The sequence below is a fragment of the Chenopodium album genome, chromosome 10, assembly GCF_948465745.1.
Source record: "Chenopodium album chromosome 10, dcCheAlbu1.1, whole genome shotgun sequence".
Classification (NCBI taxonomy): domain Eukaryota; kingdom Viridiplantae; phylum Streptophyta; class Magnoliopsida; order Caryophyllales; family Amaranthaceae; genus Chenopodium; species Chenopodium album.
Window position 1 is genome coordinate 5,940,676 of NC_137843.1, and position 16,187 is coordinate 5,956,862.

At 33.2% G+C, this 16,187-nt stretch overlaps 2 protein-coding genes across 4 annotated transcripts; both read right to left on the reverse strand.

Moving 5' to 3' along the window:
- Nucleotides 1-224: 224 nt before the first annotated feature.
- On the reverse strand, nucleotides 225-6,441 carry LOC145562059 (protein TOM THREE HOMOLOG 1). The gene is made up of 11 exons (XM_081622221.1): nucleotides 6,084-6,441; nucleotides 5,697-5,787; nucleotides 5,527-5,579; nucleotides 5,332-5,424; nucleotides 5,156-5,227; nucleotides 3,634-3,706; nucleotides 3,494-3,539; nucleotides 1,789-1,852; nucleotides 1,609-1,662; nucleotides 972-1,049; nucleotides 225-854 (listed from the first exon to the last, which is right to left on the reverse strand). The coding sequence occupies exons 1-11, from the start codon at nucleotides 6,237-6,239 to the stop codon at nucleotides 762-764; spliced, it is 873 nt and encodes a 290-aa protein (XP_081478347.1). The 5' UTR covers nucleotides 6,240-6,441; the 3' UTR covers nucleotides 225-761.
- A 1,801-nt stretch (nucleotides 6,442-8,242) lies between these two features.
- Nucleotides 8,243-15,168, reverse strand: LOC145563297 (uncharacterized). 3 transcript variants are annotated; one of them, XM_081623743.1, is made up of 7 exons: nucleotides 14,775-15,168; nucleotides 14,330-14,462; nucleotides 12,690-13,292; nucleotides 12,376-12,530; nucleotides 12,044-12,300; nucleotides 9,579-9,669; nucleotides 8,243-8,636 (listed from the first exon to the last, which is right to left on the reverse strand). In XM_081623743.1, exons 1-7 carry the CDS (start codon nucleotides 14,802-14,804, stop codon nucleotides 8,433-8,435), a joined length of 1,473 nt encoding a protein of 490 aa, XP_081479869.1. In that variant the 5' UTR covers nucleotides 14,805-15,168; the 3' UTR covers nucleotides 8,243-8,432. The 3 variants fall into 3 exon arrangements, with proteins under 3 accessions (XP_081479869.1, XP_081479866.1, XP_081479867.1); XM_081623740.1 differs by having other exon boundaries at nucleotides 12,044-12,530; nucleotides 14,775-15,165; XM_081623741.1 differs by having other exon boundaries at nucleotides 9,579-9,660; nucleotides 12,044-12,530; nucleotides 14,775-15,155.
- Nucleotides 15,169-16,187: the final 1,019 nt, after the last annotated feature.

Below are 16,187 nucleotides of genomic sequence, written 5' to 3' on the forward strand. Positions count from 1 at the left end.
TATCTACAAGTCAAACTGTTAACCCGAGTTCAAGAAGAAAAGAAATAATTTTGAGTTTGATCGCCATTGCATTACACTCTGTTATCTGTATCAGGGTATTGATTCAGAAGCCGCTCCGGCCACAGCTCACTCAATCAACACCACCACTTTCCAGGTATGTACTTAGTTATTACTTAGAGAGAAACTATCTTATAAACATTGTTCTCTGCCTGTTAAAATCACAGTTAAAAAAAAGAAAACTTCAATTAAAGAACCCAAATTTTCAGTACTTCGATCTTTGTTCTCATGTCACTGTTTTCTCAAGCTCTGCTGCCAAATTATGACAGCTTTACATTCAAAACTTCTATCCATATACATAGCTAAAATCATGTAATTCAACACAAGAACAGAAAAGTCCTCCGAACACGGAGGAAGAAAACCAAAATATATGTTTTCTCCTCCAGTTTTCATTTCTTTGTCAACACAGAATCTCATCAAATTTGGCAAAATTAATTTTGGCAAGTAACACATAAGTTGAGGTAATCAGATGAACATGATCCATCAAATCATATACTCTCATGATTTCACATAATAATCAGACGATTAGTGGAACAATCTACAAGCATTGAGCAAAGACAATTCACACACGGGAAGAACTCTTCTTGGACAGTTCACTTTTGCCATCCTGCACTTCATTTCGGGGATAAGACTATAAGGGTAACAATCAATCCCAGTACATCACTTGAGGTTTACTTATTCATTTCTATTTCCTTTATTTACCCTCAGCGAATTGAATGATATTGGGTGATTCCGCGCTTTGGTGGGAGCTTCCTCAATATAAAGAGAACCAGAGAAGAGGGTAGAATTTCCACCAACTGAAATGGAAAGGAAAAACAAGAAAATTTAGAATGTATTATAATACCCCAAGCCATTATTTTCCCTTCTTTTCATTAGCAAAAAGTAATGTAAAAATAGAAAAGGATTAAACTCACCAGATAGTACATGAAATTGAGAACTGGATGATCTAAAACATCAAGATCAGCGGCTTTATCAAAAGCGTTGAAGCACATCTGCAACACAGAATAGGAGTTAAACTCAATAAAGAAGACCCTTCAAATACTTCTCTAAACAAACAGATTAGTTAATGTTTTTTTATTCTGAAAAACGTTTCCTTGCTGATTAGATTTGTAAAGTTGTTTCTGGAAAGGCAAGAAAGCTGATTTTACAGCCTTTCATATCAGTCAGATGAAACAAATATCAATCAGTAAGTAATTTAATGTTTTACAGAAAGTAATGAAGACCAAAAACTAGAATTTCAGATTGCCACCAACAAGTGCATACCATTCACAAAATTATGATCCACTGTTTTCTAACAAGTACAGAAAAATCATGTATCAGTCCTAAAAGACACTGAGCACTCCACCTTTTTCAATTGCATCCAAACAACATTTATGTTCTGTTTGCCTAACATCCATACTAGAGCAGCAGATTGCTACGGAGTATTATTTTGTCAAAATTCACAGCTTCATTTAGAAAGTCAAGAACATTGGCAACTTTAAAATCCTAGATTCATATAAGCAAAAATTAATGAGTGAAGCTATAAAGCCTTAAAGACAACACAACACTTACCATAACACATCTTACGAGGAAACATGTAAAACATATTGTGGTTACATAGCCAACCTGCAAAAGGTGCACAGCAACATTATTAATCACAAGGAATGCCAAATTTCAAAAAATAATTTAAAAAAAGATCTGTGCACATAAACCCATCGGGAGAAGAGGGTTAAGACAGAGAGAGGAATGCACCTCCTGAAGCTTTTTACGTCGTCCTTTTGATTCTACAGGGAACCGTTGCAACATCAAGAAAAGCCTGCCCATAAAGACCATCAACAATGGAGGTATACAAATAATGATAAACAAAACTAAAATTATAACAAGAATCTTCTTTGTATGTTCAGGATTAAAAAAAAAAAAAAAAATTGATCGATAAACACTTTAAAAAAGAAACAATCACTCCACCTAAAAGCTTAAAGCAACGGAGATATACCGTGAGAAACATGAATATAGCTACAAGAAAAAAGCAATATTGCATAATCATATGTTTACATATACTACTGCTGAGATGAGACACCACAAGCCCTATGGAGCTCCATCACCAGGTGCAGAAGTGTGAACTAGACTCTTTCACTACACACAGGGATGCACCATAATGAAAAACCCAATAGAAAACTAAATCACCAAGAGTTGGAGGTCATGTGATGAGAGAGTGAGAAGCGCAATTACCAAATAATATAACGTTGCAATAAATTTGAAACTTCCTTAGAAGGGAAGTGTACTGTAATGGACTGAGCTTACAGCTAACTTACACCACGCAAATAACAGGAAAATAGAGAGAAAAAAGTTAAATTCTTTGGGTGAACTATATAATCTTTTTTTTTTTTTTTTTTTTTTTTTTTTTTTTTTGTAAATTGATTAAATATGAAGATCTAATAAAGAAAGAAGCTTTAATATTGATTGATAATGGTGGAATGGTTACAAAATGATAGGGTTAATAGCTTGAGGCTATCAATGAGCTTGAGGCCATAACTCTCTCCAGGTTTCCCTAATATAATTTCTGCCTATCTTTGCCTTTCCCTTCTCTCTCTATTTACACTAACACTGAGGACTACTAACACAATAATGCTAGACTTCCCAAATTAACCCTCCTAAGGCTAGGCTATTACATGTTCCAATATTTTGGAACAGAGGAAGTATCAATCAGGTTTCCTACCACATTTCCAACATAATTAGCACCTTCTCTCAAATGAGAAGGACAAGTAAGGACAAGAGCGTTCTTCATTGTGATTCAAAAACAGCCAAATCATCTTTCTCATAGATGAAATCGAAACTCTATTCCTAACCTTGGTGCTTAGCGATAATTCAGCTCAATCAATCCAAGAGCAAGCATCAAAGCTCAAGGTGGAAGTGGTAAAAGTATGGTTTACAGCAATGAGCTTGAGCTATTCAGTTTCTCAGCTGGAGCTACTATCAATTTCTCAGTCTTTAAAAACCTTCTTTTCTTGATCAACCACCAAATATAGGCTGAGCTCAATATTGGGAGGCTTGCAGTCTAACAAAAGGCTCAAGCCTTGAAAAACCTACCAAGTATCATGCTCAGCCAATAGAGACGGTCCATTAGAGCTTCTACAGTTGTATTAAAGACACTATTGCTGAAAAAACCAACAAAGGGAAACTATAAATCCGTTTTAAAATGTTGGTAAATTGCATGCCAATTTTGTACATGGTGTCAAAGGCTTAGAAGCTGACTGGCGTGGCATAGATCATAGCTCGCATCATAAATTCATAAAAGCTTATTTGGAGAAATTGGAAACAGGATACATGTCAACCTTTTGTCTGAGGTTCCACAGAAAAGACAATTTCCTCCAGTACAATCTCCATTAACTGGGAGCAAACACATGAACTCTTCTTCATATTTTTTACAAATTCAATGAAAGAAGTTGCAATTAATTACCTTCCTCCATAAAGAAGAAAACCAAGAGCTGCAAACAAAGACACGCCTGCCAATAACATGCACATACAAGCGGTCAGATAATTTAAACGTTATGTAATAAGCCTAAGAACTTGTAAGTAGTAAACTAATTGGAGACATACCTGCGAAAAACATCTTTGACAAAACTACGAGAAGAGGGATTGGTTTCCACCACAAGATCAACCACAAAGCGATCTGGAATAGTCAAAGGGAATACTTAGTAACAGAATCACTGTCAATTATCCAGCAGAAAAATCTCACTGTCACTACTACAGTAATAGGATGCTGCATGTCAATGTAATTGATGAAACTTGAACAAGAACAAAAAGGTGGCAGAACAATAAAATAAAAAAATATATATATAAAATAAAAAAATAAAAAAAAAAAAGGGCAAAAGATTTAGTAGCATATAAACTTGAAAAGATACAAATGAATATCAATTGAAAAAGATTCACAGACCCAGCTCTATTAGAAGATTTAAATGACATTGGATAAGATACAGCCATGTCTACAAACGGTCTAAACAGCTTTCACTCATACAGGAATCCCTTGCATAAAATTCAATGCAAATGCACATGAGGCATGTAAATATCTTGATAATGTAAATCTAAATATACAAGCTCTCCCAAAATATCCAATAAAATTGACTATAAAACCAAATATATAATTCAAGAATCCTTTCTAATTTCCTAAAATCAAGCTTTCTTTCTTTATTCTATGCTTCCATCAATGAGCAATGTTACCCACCTCAATCTAACATTTGGTGCTTTAAAAGAGAACAATTCCGATGATGCTACCTTATCACTAAATTAGAGAACTAAAAAGCAAATCGGAGAAAGAACAGAAAGCAGCAATGTTACCCCCCTCAATCTAACATTTGGTGCCTTATATGTGGCACAAAAGAGAACAATTCTGATGATGCTACCTTATCACTAAAGTACAGAGCTAAAAAGCAATTTGGAGAAAGAACAGAAAGCATTGGGTCTAACATTGGGTCTAACTGTCTAAGGATGCCTCATGTGAGCATCCTGCAAGTTTCATACCCAATTTCTTTGTTGCTTGGTGCTGTGTGTCTTCTTAAAAACTCTCCAATAGAGTTGACTAATAAAGGTTATACAGGTGGATGTGGACCTGCTCAAAGCCTCAGCAAGTTTCATACTAAATCAGGGGTGTAATTCCCAAAAAACAAAAACTAAAAGACTGCAGAAATGCCAAGGTCAAGAGTTCGAAGCATTGAGTATTAAATAAAAGATCTTGATTACACCAATTACAATCTGTCATACAATCATACATAAGTTACGACATCAAAGTTTAATACGTCTAAAGCATTAAAAGAAAGGCTTGGGTACAGCTAACTTTATCAGGAAATCAATCAACCATGTCATGGGTCCACATCATTTTACTTTAAGAGGAATGCCATGATAGATTCAGCTATAATATCAACTTTTTAAACTAAAATATAAACAGCAACTAATTTGGGCTGCAATACAACACAACATCTTGTATTGGTCAAATAAACTGCCTCAACAATCTTACAACCCCAAAACCACCCTGCTTCCCTTCCTAAAAATACAGTAAGAGGTGTTGATTAAAAGGATGCTACATTAATTTTAAAACAGTCCTCCTATGTAGAAGAATATTCACCTGAATGGTATAGACCACTGCATTAATTGTAAAGAAACTAGGCCTGAGGCCATCAGTAGATACAGCGCGCGCCTACCAAAGACAATCATCAGTTAAGGAAAAGCATGTATAAATAACACAATAATCAAGTAGAAAAAAAAAAAAAAAAAGGTGAAAAACTAAATATCAACTCAAACCTGATAGTATATCTCTGCCCAGAACAAGACCAACAGTACATAGGTAGTGAAGAATGCAAGACTCGGCAAATCAAGCAAGATATGCTGGACAAGCTGAATTGCATAACATAAGAAGTACCATAAGACAATCTCAGACCAACACAACACAAGCAAAGAACAACAATGCAACCGATGAAAATCAAAATGATGCCTAACCTCAGGCTGCAAGCGCTGCACGTCACGGCGAAACACAAAAACTACACATCTAACTGCACAAACATCAACATACAATAATTAATAACTATCCACCTAAAAATGTCACCAAAATTAAAAAGAACCATCAACCAAATAGTGCTACTACCGCGAAAACCATCAATTCAACATACCTCCATTAACCAGGAAATTTAGAAAATGAAAGACCTTCTGAGTGGTCCATCCGTACTCAGGAACTCTCAATTGTATTCTAATCAATTGTACCTACATCACCCACATAATATGTCCCACAATATCAATGACCCTTGAAAGCAAAAAATTCCATAGAACACCTAAATTCATCTATCTTCATCTCTGAAACAACATTCCACTTTCATATTCTAATTTTATTAATATTAATTACAATACATAATAAATACCAAATCAGATCATACGGTCTATTTTTCAAAGTTCAATTCAAATTAAATTAAACCCATCAATTATTTTCACTAAAAAAGCAAGAAATCAAACAAATTAATAGCATATAAACCTAGAAATTTTAGGGTATTAAAAAAAATTACCAGGGCAACAATGGAAACAATCCCATATAAAAAAGATAAGATATGAAAAATTCGATCTTGCCAAAGAAGAGAAGCATTGATATCATTCCACCAATTAGAAGCGTCTTTCATAAGAAACGCTGTCACCGCCAGCGAAGGGTCCAGCGTTTCCGCCATGAAAATCCCAAAACTAAAAACTTCGAATTTCAGCTATAAATTGATTCTACCCTTTTCAACTTTTTGCCCCAAAAAATTAATTCTTCTTTTTTACGACAAAAATACCGGGAATTAAAGATTTGGGCAAGAAATTTTTTTCTGATTTTTGATGATGGTAATTTTATTATTGTTTTTCTGCAAAGAAAAAAGCCAGGAGAAAGGAAATTTCGTGAATTAGAGAAAAAGAATGTTGTTTGGTTTTGGCTTGTGTTTTTGTTTTGTGTTCGTCTGATTTTTTATTTTTATTTTTAAATAAAAATTGTTTTTTGTATTATTATGATTTTTTTTATTATATTTGTGTTTTAATTACTATCTCTATTTTTTTTAGTTGACACGTTTTGACTTTAGCAGTATTCATACATGTAAGATCTTGTTAGATTCGTCACGTTATATACTTTCAAAATATCAACTTTTTCATAATTTTTGTTTATCGATAATTAAATATATTAATGATTGAATAAGTGCATTGGGAAACCTGACTAAAAAAACGTGTCAATTAAAAAGAAATGGAGAAAATATTTTATTTATTTTTTTTCCCTGGTGGAAGAGAGCTGGATTTTTTACGAAATAATGCATGTCCTAGTTGAAGATAGGGATGATAGTATTAAATACTCCATGAAATAGTCACGTTTTTCTTTCTTTTTACACTGTAACCTTAGTTTGAATTTCTTAAAAAGTACTCTGAACTTTATTTATTCTAAGTAATGATTTATGGTGTGAAATAATGTTAATATTTTAATAAGTTGTTTTTTTAAATAAAAAGTGTAATTAAGTCGTTTTTTATATTTTTCTAATTTTCATTTATCTAAACTTATTCTATCTTATTACACTTTATTAAAACTTATATTAGTTTAAACCTTGAAAAAAAAAAACTTATAATATTTTAAATTAAAGTTGGATAAACTTTTTTCCTAAACTTTATTATTTATAAACTTACGAGACCTGTAATAAGAGGGAAAAAAAGGATGAATTGTGAATCTAACAGGACATCAATTCTTATAATCGATACATGGTATATAACATACTCAATCAAAATGATTACATAAAATTTTCACTTTCTTTATCTTCTATCGTTTCGATATTTCATGTAATTTACAACTCCTAATTTAATCCAATTAATATTTGACAAACATTACACGTTTTTTTTTCAGCTTATTTCAATGTTATCTGCCGAAAAATCTAATACGAGTATATCTTACTAAAATCATATACGTCCAACTCTAATTTAAATATTACTTGTTGATGGATGGAGTATTTTTATTGACTTATGTAATTGTACATTTGTACATACATTGATTTAAGCAAGAAAAGGGATAACTAATGTTGCATAAACATTAAGTTACTTATAATAGGTGGTAAGCATCATGAAGTCATGTGATTTGGCACATAAATGAATCGTGATAGGTGGTTTATTTGATACATAAATAAATTATAGTAATAATATTTCCTATATAAAAATGGTAATTTGAAAGTTATTTTAATTCTTGAAATACTTATTTATACTATTTTTTGTGGCTTTGTTTATTGATGTCCTTGAACATATTGGACTTCGCTTTCTCATCATACATGTATAGCTTTTCCTGTGCTCTAAATACTGTCATGATTGTGATGGTCATACAGTTGTCAACTAACTAAACTACTAATTTGGTGAAATAAACTTGTGGTGCAATAAACTTGGTTTTATAGAGCCACAAACGATATTACAAACAGGTTTATGGGTTGTTGTCCACTCCAAGACTGCATTTTCGTCCAGCATGAAATTGAGAACTTCTTGAAGAGGTACTGCCGGTTTTCTTTCCTAATTGCGATTTTTTATTTTTTGGGAGGGGGGGGGCAAGAAATCTAATTCGACAGCTGTTTAAAATGCAAAAGGCTAAGCACAATGTGTATCGGTGTATGAGTTGATTTGGTACGAGGATTTCTTCCTGTGATTTCCCTCCATTTCACAATTGTTTTGAGCCGAATTCATCAGAATAGGCCTAATTTGCCTGAAATAGTTCAATGTTCTTATATAACAGAGAAAATTGATTACAATTTCAGCTGCTGAGTAAGGCTCCACCTAATACCTAATTTCAAGTGGAGAGAAACCCCAATCAAAATAGAGATAGTTACAAAAATGATCAAGGAATAGAAGAGAATGGCAAGCACAGAACATTAACAACAGCAGCTCCAGGACGAAAATTTGGAAGGTATTCGGCCAGTCTGTCTGATATACTCGGCCTGCTGCTCAGCCTTTGTTGCTTGCTTATTCATCTTCATTTCAGCAGCTGCCCGCTTTTCTTCAGCCTTGTGCCTTGCAGTAGCAAGCTTGTTCATGAACTTGTCTTGTGCTTTGGCTTTCATTCTTTCCACCTCAACCTGAATAGTTAATTTTGGTGATGAAATTAAGAGTATGGCAGATTGGCAGGACCTCAACTAATCTTGTACATTATAAACAATCAAAAGACTTAAGCACATAGTATAAATTCCTACGATGGTAATAAATGGAGTACTCGGTTTCGAGAGAATTAAACTAAATTGTATACAGTCAATACAGGAAGAAGATAATTTTTGGGAATCGCAATGTATCACTCCGTATACATAGCATATAAATGGGGCGAAATGATTAGCTTCTAATGTTATAAAGGTTATACCATGCTGCCCTCGTAAAAACCTGGATATACAACAGAAGAGTCTCCTGAACCAAGATACCAGGAGGGAAACTACTGCTTTAGTCCAATGCTTGTAATTTTGAGCAGTTTGCTCCTGTTTTTCTCCTTAAACCATCATCGTGTCTCTGCAGTCAAACAATAACAACCCCCCCCCCCCCCGGCCCACCCACACAACAACCAAAAAAATTCTAGTGTTTCTTCTCATATGCTACTAACTCCTATATGAATTCACTTCAACAAGGTTAAGAATAAAAAATGGGCTATCCCTCAACCTCACACTATATGGACCTGTAATTAAATATCATTATTCCTGATTTGTTATTTTCCATGGCAATATAGCAAGCTATTAGTTATTTTATTTTTTTAACCAAAAAATACATTTATGTGGCTTTTTTTTTTTTTTTTTTTTCTCGTAGCAAATTTTAACAAATAAATTTGTTTCTAACTCCTTATACACGCACCATCCATTAGGACTTTAAATTGGTAATTCAATGGAGTACCAAGATATGGGATGACAGATACAAATCAAAGCTAACTGGTCCAGGGAAAACTTATAATTCAATGCAGACAAAAATTGTTTACTCCATAATGAATAAAGCAAACAATAAACAATTGGTAAAATATAATAACAGTTAAAACTTAAAAGTACCTCGTTTTTCCTCATCTCAGCCTCAGTTTTAGCTTTTTGATGATTTTCCCATGCTTGGATCTTCATTTCTTCACGTTCAAACCTGAATAATCTATAACTATGTTACTTTTTGTCCAGATAACACTCAGAAAGGTTTTTAAGATATATAATAAATAATCAAATTTGGTTCTGTAGACTTGGAGTAAGTTTATTTGCTTTTCAAGTGTAAACCAATGGAAGCCAGGCCAAAAAAAATCTCTATTGGTCTTGCTTCATTCGGTGATGTCTTGCTAGTTACTAGCCCTAGGTGGCTAGGCTCTCCGTATTACAAGCTCAAAGAGCCAGATTCACCATGGGGAAACCAAAGATCCTAGGCTCTAAACCTAAACATGTACTCCAACTACCCACTATAATTTTTTGGAGGGAAGTTGGTCGTAGCCTAATTGGTATTCAGCATACACGAGAGAGGAGAGAGAGATTCACATTGAATCTTTTTCTTCAGAAGTTCAGAGCCGCATACATTTCAAGACAACAGAAGTTCCCAAGGTCAGATGTTACGAAGTACGAGAAGTATAGCATGAATATCTAATATCTTCACATTGAATCATTTTTTTCCATTGACTTCCCCAGTTAAGAATTTTTATAGCACGTATTCTCCCACTCCAGACACCAGCTTTGGACTTTGGTGAGACCTCTTGCTGGGTTCTTTGGATAGTCATATTACATTGAGCTTCCCTAATATACATTTCTTTCAGAAGGAATCTATCTATCTATAACTATATACTAAAGGCGAAACCAAAGATGACACGTGTCATCTTTTGGTTAAAAATTTTCCCGCCAAAAGTGTTTTTTTTATTTTCATTTTTTTTTTGCTTTTTTGTTTATTGTCAAAAAATCTTCTTAGAGAATATTTAATATACGTAATACAAAGTATAATATTTTCATTCCTTTCTTACAAAAATAAAATACTTTTTCCTTCCAAAATAATCATTATGTTTCTTCCTTATATATTATACTCAAATATTAATTATTTCATTATTTGATATCCTTATATATTATACTCAAATATTAATTATTTCATTATTTGATATGTTAAGTATATTTAATTATTTTATATATGTATAATTTTGGTTTCCTATCTTTATCTAATAATTACATACTACATAGATTAAGGGTCTGTTCACATTTACTGAACTAAGCTGAACTAAACTGATTTGAACTGAAGTGAACTGAATTGAATAGAGCTGAAATGAACATTTTATGAGAGAAGGAAATTAGGAGCTGAACTGAACTGATTAGAGCTGAGCTGAACTGAACTAAAATTAAGCTAAAGTGAACATGCCCAAATTATTACTACTGTAGATCCTATTTTAAACATATTATCATAACTTTTTAAGTATTTAAAATAGGAATTATATGGGTTAAAAGTTATATTTTTTATATAATATTTTTGTATCAATACACCACGGGTTTTATTACTACTGTAAATCCTATTGTGATATTATCTATGCGATAATATGACCTTTTTAAAATTATATTTTCAAATTTTAAAAGTGGTCAATTTTATATGGAAAAAAAAAAACACTGTGTATAAAGATAATGTAGATGAAAGGCTAGCTATATACATATTTATAAAATTATTATTTGTTTGTCAAAAAGAAAAATAGTACAGAGCATCACTTTATTGTGAATTTTAAAACACTCATAGTCAAAGGAGTATTTTTACAAAACTCATTTTGTTAATAAGCTCTTTATACTTGGTTTGATTTTTCGTGTTTTATTTTAGTAAATATTAGAAATAATAAGATAAATATATCGTAGTTAAATTTTTCATGTGATTTATATTACTTTTTGACAATTTTATTTTTGATATTAAATACGAATTATTATGTTACAAGGACTAACGATAAATATAATTATAGTGTTACACCAATAATAATTTGAAAATTACTGTGCATGGCACGGGAACTAACCTAGTATAAACCATAAAGGGCAAGTGGAGACCTATGTCACCTACCCTTGACTTCTTTTGTGTTTCCACAGCACACTGAGAGGCATACAGTGGATATATTACCTTAGATTATCATGATTTTCTAATTTCTAGATGGCTAGATTGGCTACTTGCAAAAAAAGCCAAACATTTAAAGATAAAGTGCAGTCTTCCCTTTTTCTCCTACAAATACCAGCTAGATACTTTTGATGGAATATTAAACTCAGAAACAAGGGCAGAATCTGAACCATCCCACTGCACTTGAGTGGGCTGATCCTAACTAAAGGAGAACAGTATTCAGCAATTACGTTACCCACTACAATGGAATACAGTAGTGGGGGAAGATCTCTTATCAATTCAGCAGAGGGCTATAAACCACTAATAAATTTGGATGCATTAAACCCCACCCAAAATAAACCTTCAAAGCCACACAACATTGCAAGAAAAATTTGGTGGTTTCACAATATATGAACACAAAGATAAGAGAATACAGTACCTTGCTGTGTACTTTGCTTTCTCAGCCTCCTCCCAGGCTTCCGCTCTTGTCTCAACAACACTCTTGGACGCTTGTCCTCCAGCCATTGTGTTAGCTGAAGATGACGTTTCTTCATCATCTTTACCAGCCCATGCAGCTATATTCACCTTACCAAGCTGCATGCCAAGTTCCATTATTTCTTTTCTAGTTTTCATCTGCATCTCCTTCTCAGAAAGTTCCTTTCTCTGCTGGTTTAAACTGCCATTTATCATACTTGTCTGTGCTGCTGAAAGATTAGCTCTTTTAGGCGTTGTTGATCTTGAAGAAGTAGGACTGTGCATCGGTGATTTTACCTTAACAGGAGTTCCAGTTCTAGAAGGTTCCTGGCTTGCTATTGGAGTCATCTCTGTACCCATCTCTCTCATGGAAACAGATCTCGCAAATGACTGCGGAATCATGGCTGTTGATGTTTGTATTGTTATAGATGAATCATGTTGACTGAGATGGACTACAAAAAAAAAAGAGCAATGTGTTCATTTATACAAGTGCCGTTGATGGTAAGCCATAATATAGTTACAAAGTAAAGTTGTAAAACTAGTAAAACTGAGCTTGACAATTATACAGATAAAGGAGAAACAAAATATTGAAGCCTTTAGTAAACTCTTACTTTCAGGATCGTCGATAGAATTTTCAATCATATCTACTGCTTTTCCATGTAGATCAGCATGTGAATATGGTTCTGACCCCCAGTTCACCATTTTTTGGGTGGTATTTGCTTTCTTAGATAGATTTGAATCCATCCTCTTCATATCAGGCTCTTCAAAAGCAACTAATTTTTCATCTGGAACTTCATGTAGTACTTTCGTAGCAGTTTTTCTACCTCCATGGCCGAAAATGTTAGTCTTCCTAGCCCCTTGCTTACCATGTGACTGACCAGTCTTTGGTCTGTTTGAAGTAGGGCTTGCTATCCACTTCTGTGCATCATCCCATTTCGATGGTGGTGGCTTTGAGAATGGTGCAGCTGGCACTCTTGGTTGCCCACGTTCCGTCTTCTGAAACTCGAAAGCTGACGATACCACACCCAAGTTGTCATGCCCGTTTTCATAGTCTTCCTCAAACTTTTCATTCAACCCAATTCTTGAGCTGACAAAATTTTGATCTTTCAAGTTACGATCTGGAATCATTTCTGAATCCCCAGTTGTTGAGGTCGAGCATTCAACAAATTCACGCACAACGTCCACATCCTTGTAACTTTCAGAATAATCAGTACCTAAACATATTTGTTAGAATATGAACTTATACCATCCCAAGTACTAATCTATGACATCATAGACTATAGAGTATTAAAACTCTAACTGTGTCAAGATGCACCTTTTTGCAACAAATTATTGTAGCATTGGTGTCAGCATGGACTAAAGATATGACAAACATTAATTCTACCTGTACTAATAATTCATCATACAACCTCACGGTAATTACATGAACTCTGATTTTGTCATTGAATGTAAAATTTGATGAACAAGCTCCCATAGTCTTTAGGGGTGATTTAAATAAGTTTTTTTTTTTCAGTTGAGTGTGGTGTGATGAACAGGCTCCCATTGTCCCTAGGGATGGTTTCATACTAAACTGATCAGGACAGCTGCCCCCTAGTGGAGAATAAAGAGAGAAAAAGAACCATATAGTAGTATACTACCCAGCAAGGCAACAAATTTAGTTAAAGGCTTTATTGATGAGCTCATTGCATAAACAGGTAAAGGCGATTCATTAGCTTTAAAACTAGCTGCACAAAAAGTTTATGGCTTTAACATAAAAGTAAAAAAATTTGCCTTTGACTACATCCAAACTACCAGCCCCCTTTATAGAAACTTCAGGAATCTCTTTTAGTTCTTTCTCTGATTTTGTTGATTAATCTTTAATAAATATATAAAATGATCACACATACGAGTTTATGACCTTTATATTAATAATTGCACCTTTACATTTCTAAATACATAGTATCATTCAACAATAATTCAAAAAAATAGTTATACATTAGATAACACACATAAAATCCAAATCATAACATGTCAATAAAATTATAAACTATACATTATCCAATAAATAAAAAACCATTCATATCACAAAAACTTAATTTCCCAACTTGATTTTGTACAAAAACAACACAGTGAAAGCAAAGTAGACCTCAACTAGCTTAGTTGATTAAAGTCTTAGCCGTAGTACCAAAACCTAGGATCAAATCCCGCCTTGGGGGATTACGACATCAAAACCCTTAGAGACAAAGAAAATCAGACAGTGTAGCAAATATACCTGGATCATCTACTCCAGAATGCTGAGATCTCAAAGAACAAGATGAGTCCACTTCTCCAAGAAGCTCCCTCCTCTTCTTCTCTACTCCCATTAACATACTCCTCAGCTTCGCTGGTGACAACCCTCCTCCTTTCTATACCCAGAAAACTCAGTATAAAAAATCAAACTAAATACCAATAAATAAAAATATAAACTAAAAAAAAAATTAATCCAACCATAAATAGGAAATTTGTAGAAAACCCCAAAAAACTCATAATCAAAAGCAAAACATAAAACCCAGAAAATTAATATTGTATTATAAAAAGTCAATTTAACCATGGAATAGTGCAGAAAAACCCAGAAAATTCAAAATTACAAATCAAACTTAAAACCCCATAAAAGAAAACTATTAATCCAGCAAAAAATGGGAAATTTGCAGAAAATAAAAAGGGGGAAATTAGCTGACCTGAGGTCTTTCAATCCTTTCGTACTCCATTAGAAAAGAAGTTTCAAAGATGAAATTTTTTCACTTTCAATCTTCCATATAAGGAATTTTCTCTCTCCTCAGTCAAAGAAGAAATGTAGCTTTTGCTTCCATGAATGAAAATGGCGTGTGTAACGGACAAATTATCAGCAAAAAAATGGAGCTCAGATTTAGCAGACCCTTTTCTCTGTCTTCTAGTGTGAGCCCTGTTTGTCTACACTGTTTTGAGTAGACTGTAGACTAATAAAAAATTAATAATTTAATGTTGTCATTGCTTTAACTTTAATTTAATTAAATTTAATTAATTTTATGTACTTTAATTTTATGGAATTTGGATTTGATTTGAATAATTATGAAATTTGTGGACTTTGGATTCCGATTTATTAGCCGTTTTTGGTTTGTAATTAAGTGTTAAAATCCTGATTTTAATACCCACAAATGAAGTAAAAATAATGGATTATTGATTGTCAAAAAAAAAAAAAAAAATAAAAAATAATGGGCTATTGAGAAGGAAATGGGGACAATGTCCTAGTAATAAGACCCCATCTTGATTTTGGATGATTAATAAAAGCAATGCACATGGGGCATGGAAAGATGATGAACATAATTTTTGATTAAAAGGGGCTTTTTTTTTTCTTGTCTCTTTTGGAGCTTGGTTATTGGATTGGCTTCAAGAGGACTTTGAATATGTATATACTTTTGGTCACAAAGTGTAGTTGATCGTAGGACGGATTAGAGTGGAGTTAAGTTAGGACATATACTTTAAAATTGACAAAATACATTAGGGGAAACTATAATTGATGTTTGATTTTGACTCGAATTAATTTTTTTAAAGCAATTAGTGGTTCAGTCATATTGATCGTCTCTAATTTCAGATAACTTAAATGCAATATTATTGTTTACCACCATAAATACCACAATTTATATCATTTCTGTAGATAAACTTCAAGTACATATATACACCGAGACACAATCATGGCATCATACAAGATTGTCATATAACAATTGATAAATAAAGGGAATGCAATAGCTCAACTTAATGCCAAGCTTGAACCGTGTAATGGAGTTGAACGATCTATTTGGACTCTTTTCAGCAGGCGTCTCTGCCTTGGCGGAGATTGGTATTTTGTATGTGATTAATAATATGATGCCCGACCATTTCTTCTCTCATCAAAAAGTTTACCATTAGATACGTCATTTAAATGTTTACTGGAACCCTAATGAAAAAAAAAATACTCCGTATATTTTTTGCAAATTAGTCACAAAAGAATAAATGATGTTGATTTCAAACATTGGGCATCATCTTCAATACACTAATCAGCTAAAATTAAGTTATTAATTTGCTCCTCGTATCACAGGCCTCAATACTTTGATGAACGAAAACTCGTCCCAAAG

Bases quoted from the DNA above. Each gene is read 5' to 3' on its own strand.
- LOC145563297 (XM_081623740.1), bottom strand. From the start codon at position 14,804: ATGGAGTACGAAAGGATTGAAAGACCTCAG. The intron at 14,463-14,774 runs GTCAGCTAATTT...TTCTGGGTATAG, and splicing joins AAAGGATTGAAAGACCTCAG to AAAGGAGGAGGGTTGTCACC. The intron at 13,293-14,329 runs GTATATTTGCTA...AAATATGTTTAG, and splicing joins TTCTGGAGTAGATGATCCAG to GTACTGATTATTCTGAAAGT.
- LOC145562059 (XM_081622221.1), bottom strand. From the start codon at position 6,239: ATGGCGGAAACGCTGGACCCTTCGCTGGCGGTGACAGCGTTTCTTATG. The intron at 3,540-3,633 runs GTATGTCTCCAA...TGTTATTGGCAG, and splicing joins GTCAAAGATGTTTTTCGCAG to GCGTGTCTTTGTTTGCAGCT. The intron at 855-971 runs GTGAGTTTAATC...TTTCCATTTCAG, and splicing joins TCAATTTCATGTACTATCTG to TTGGTGGAAATTCTACCCTC.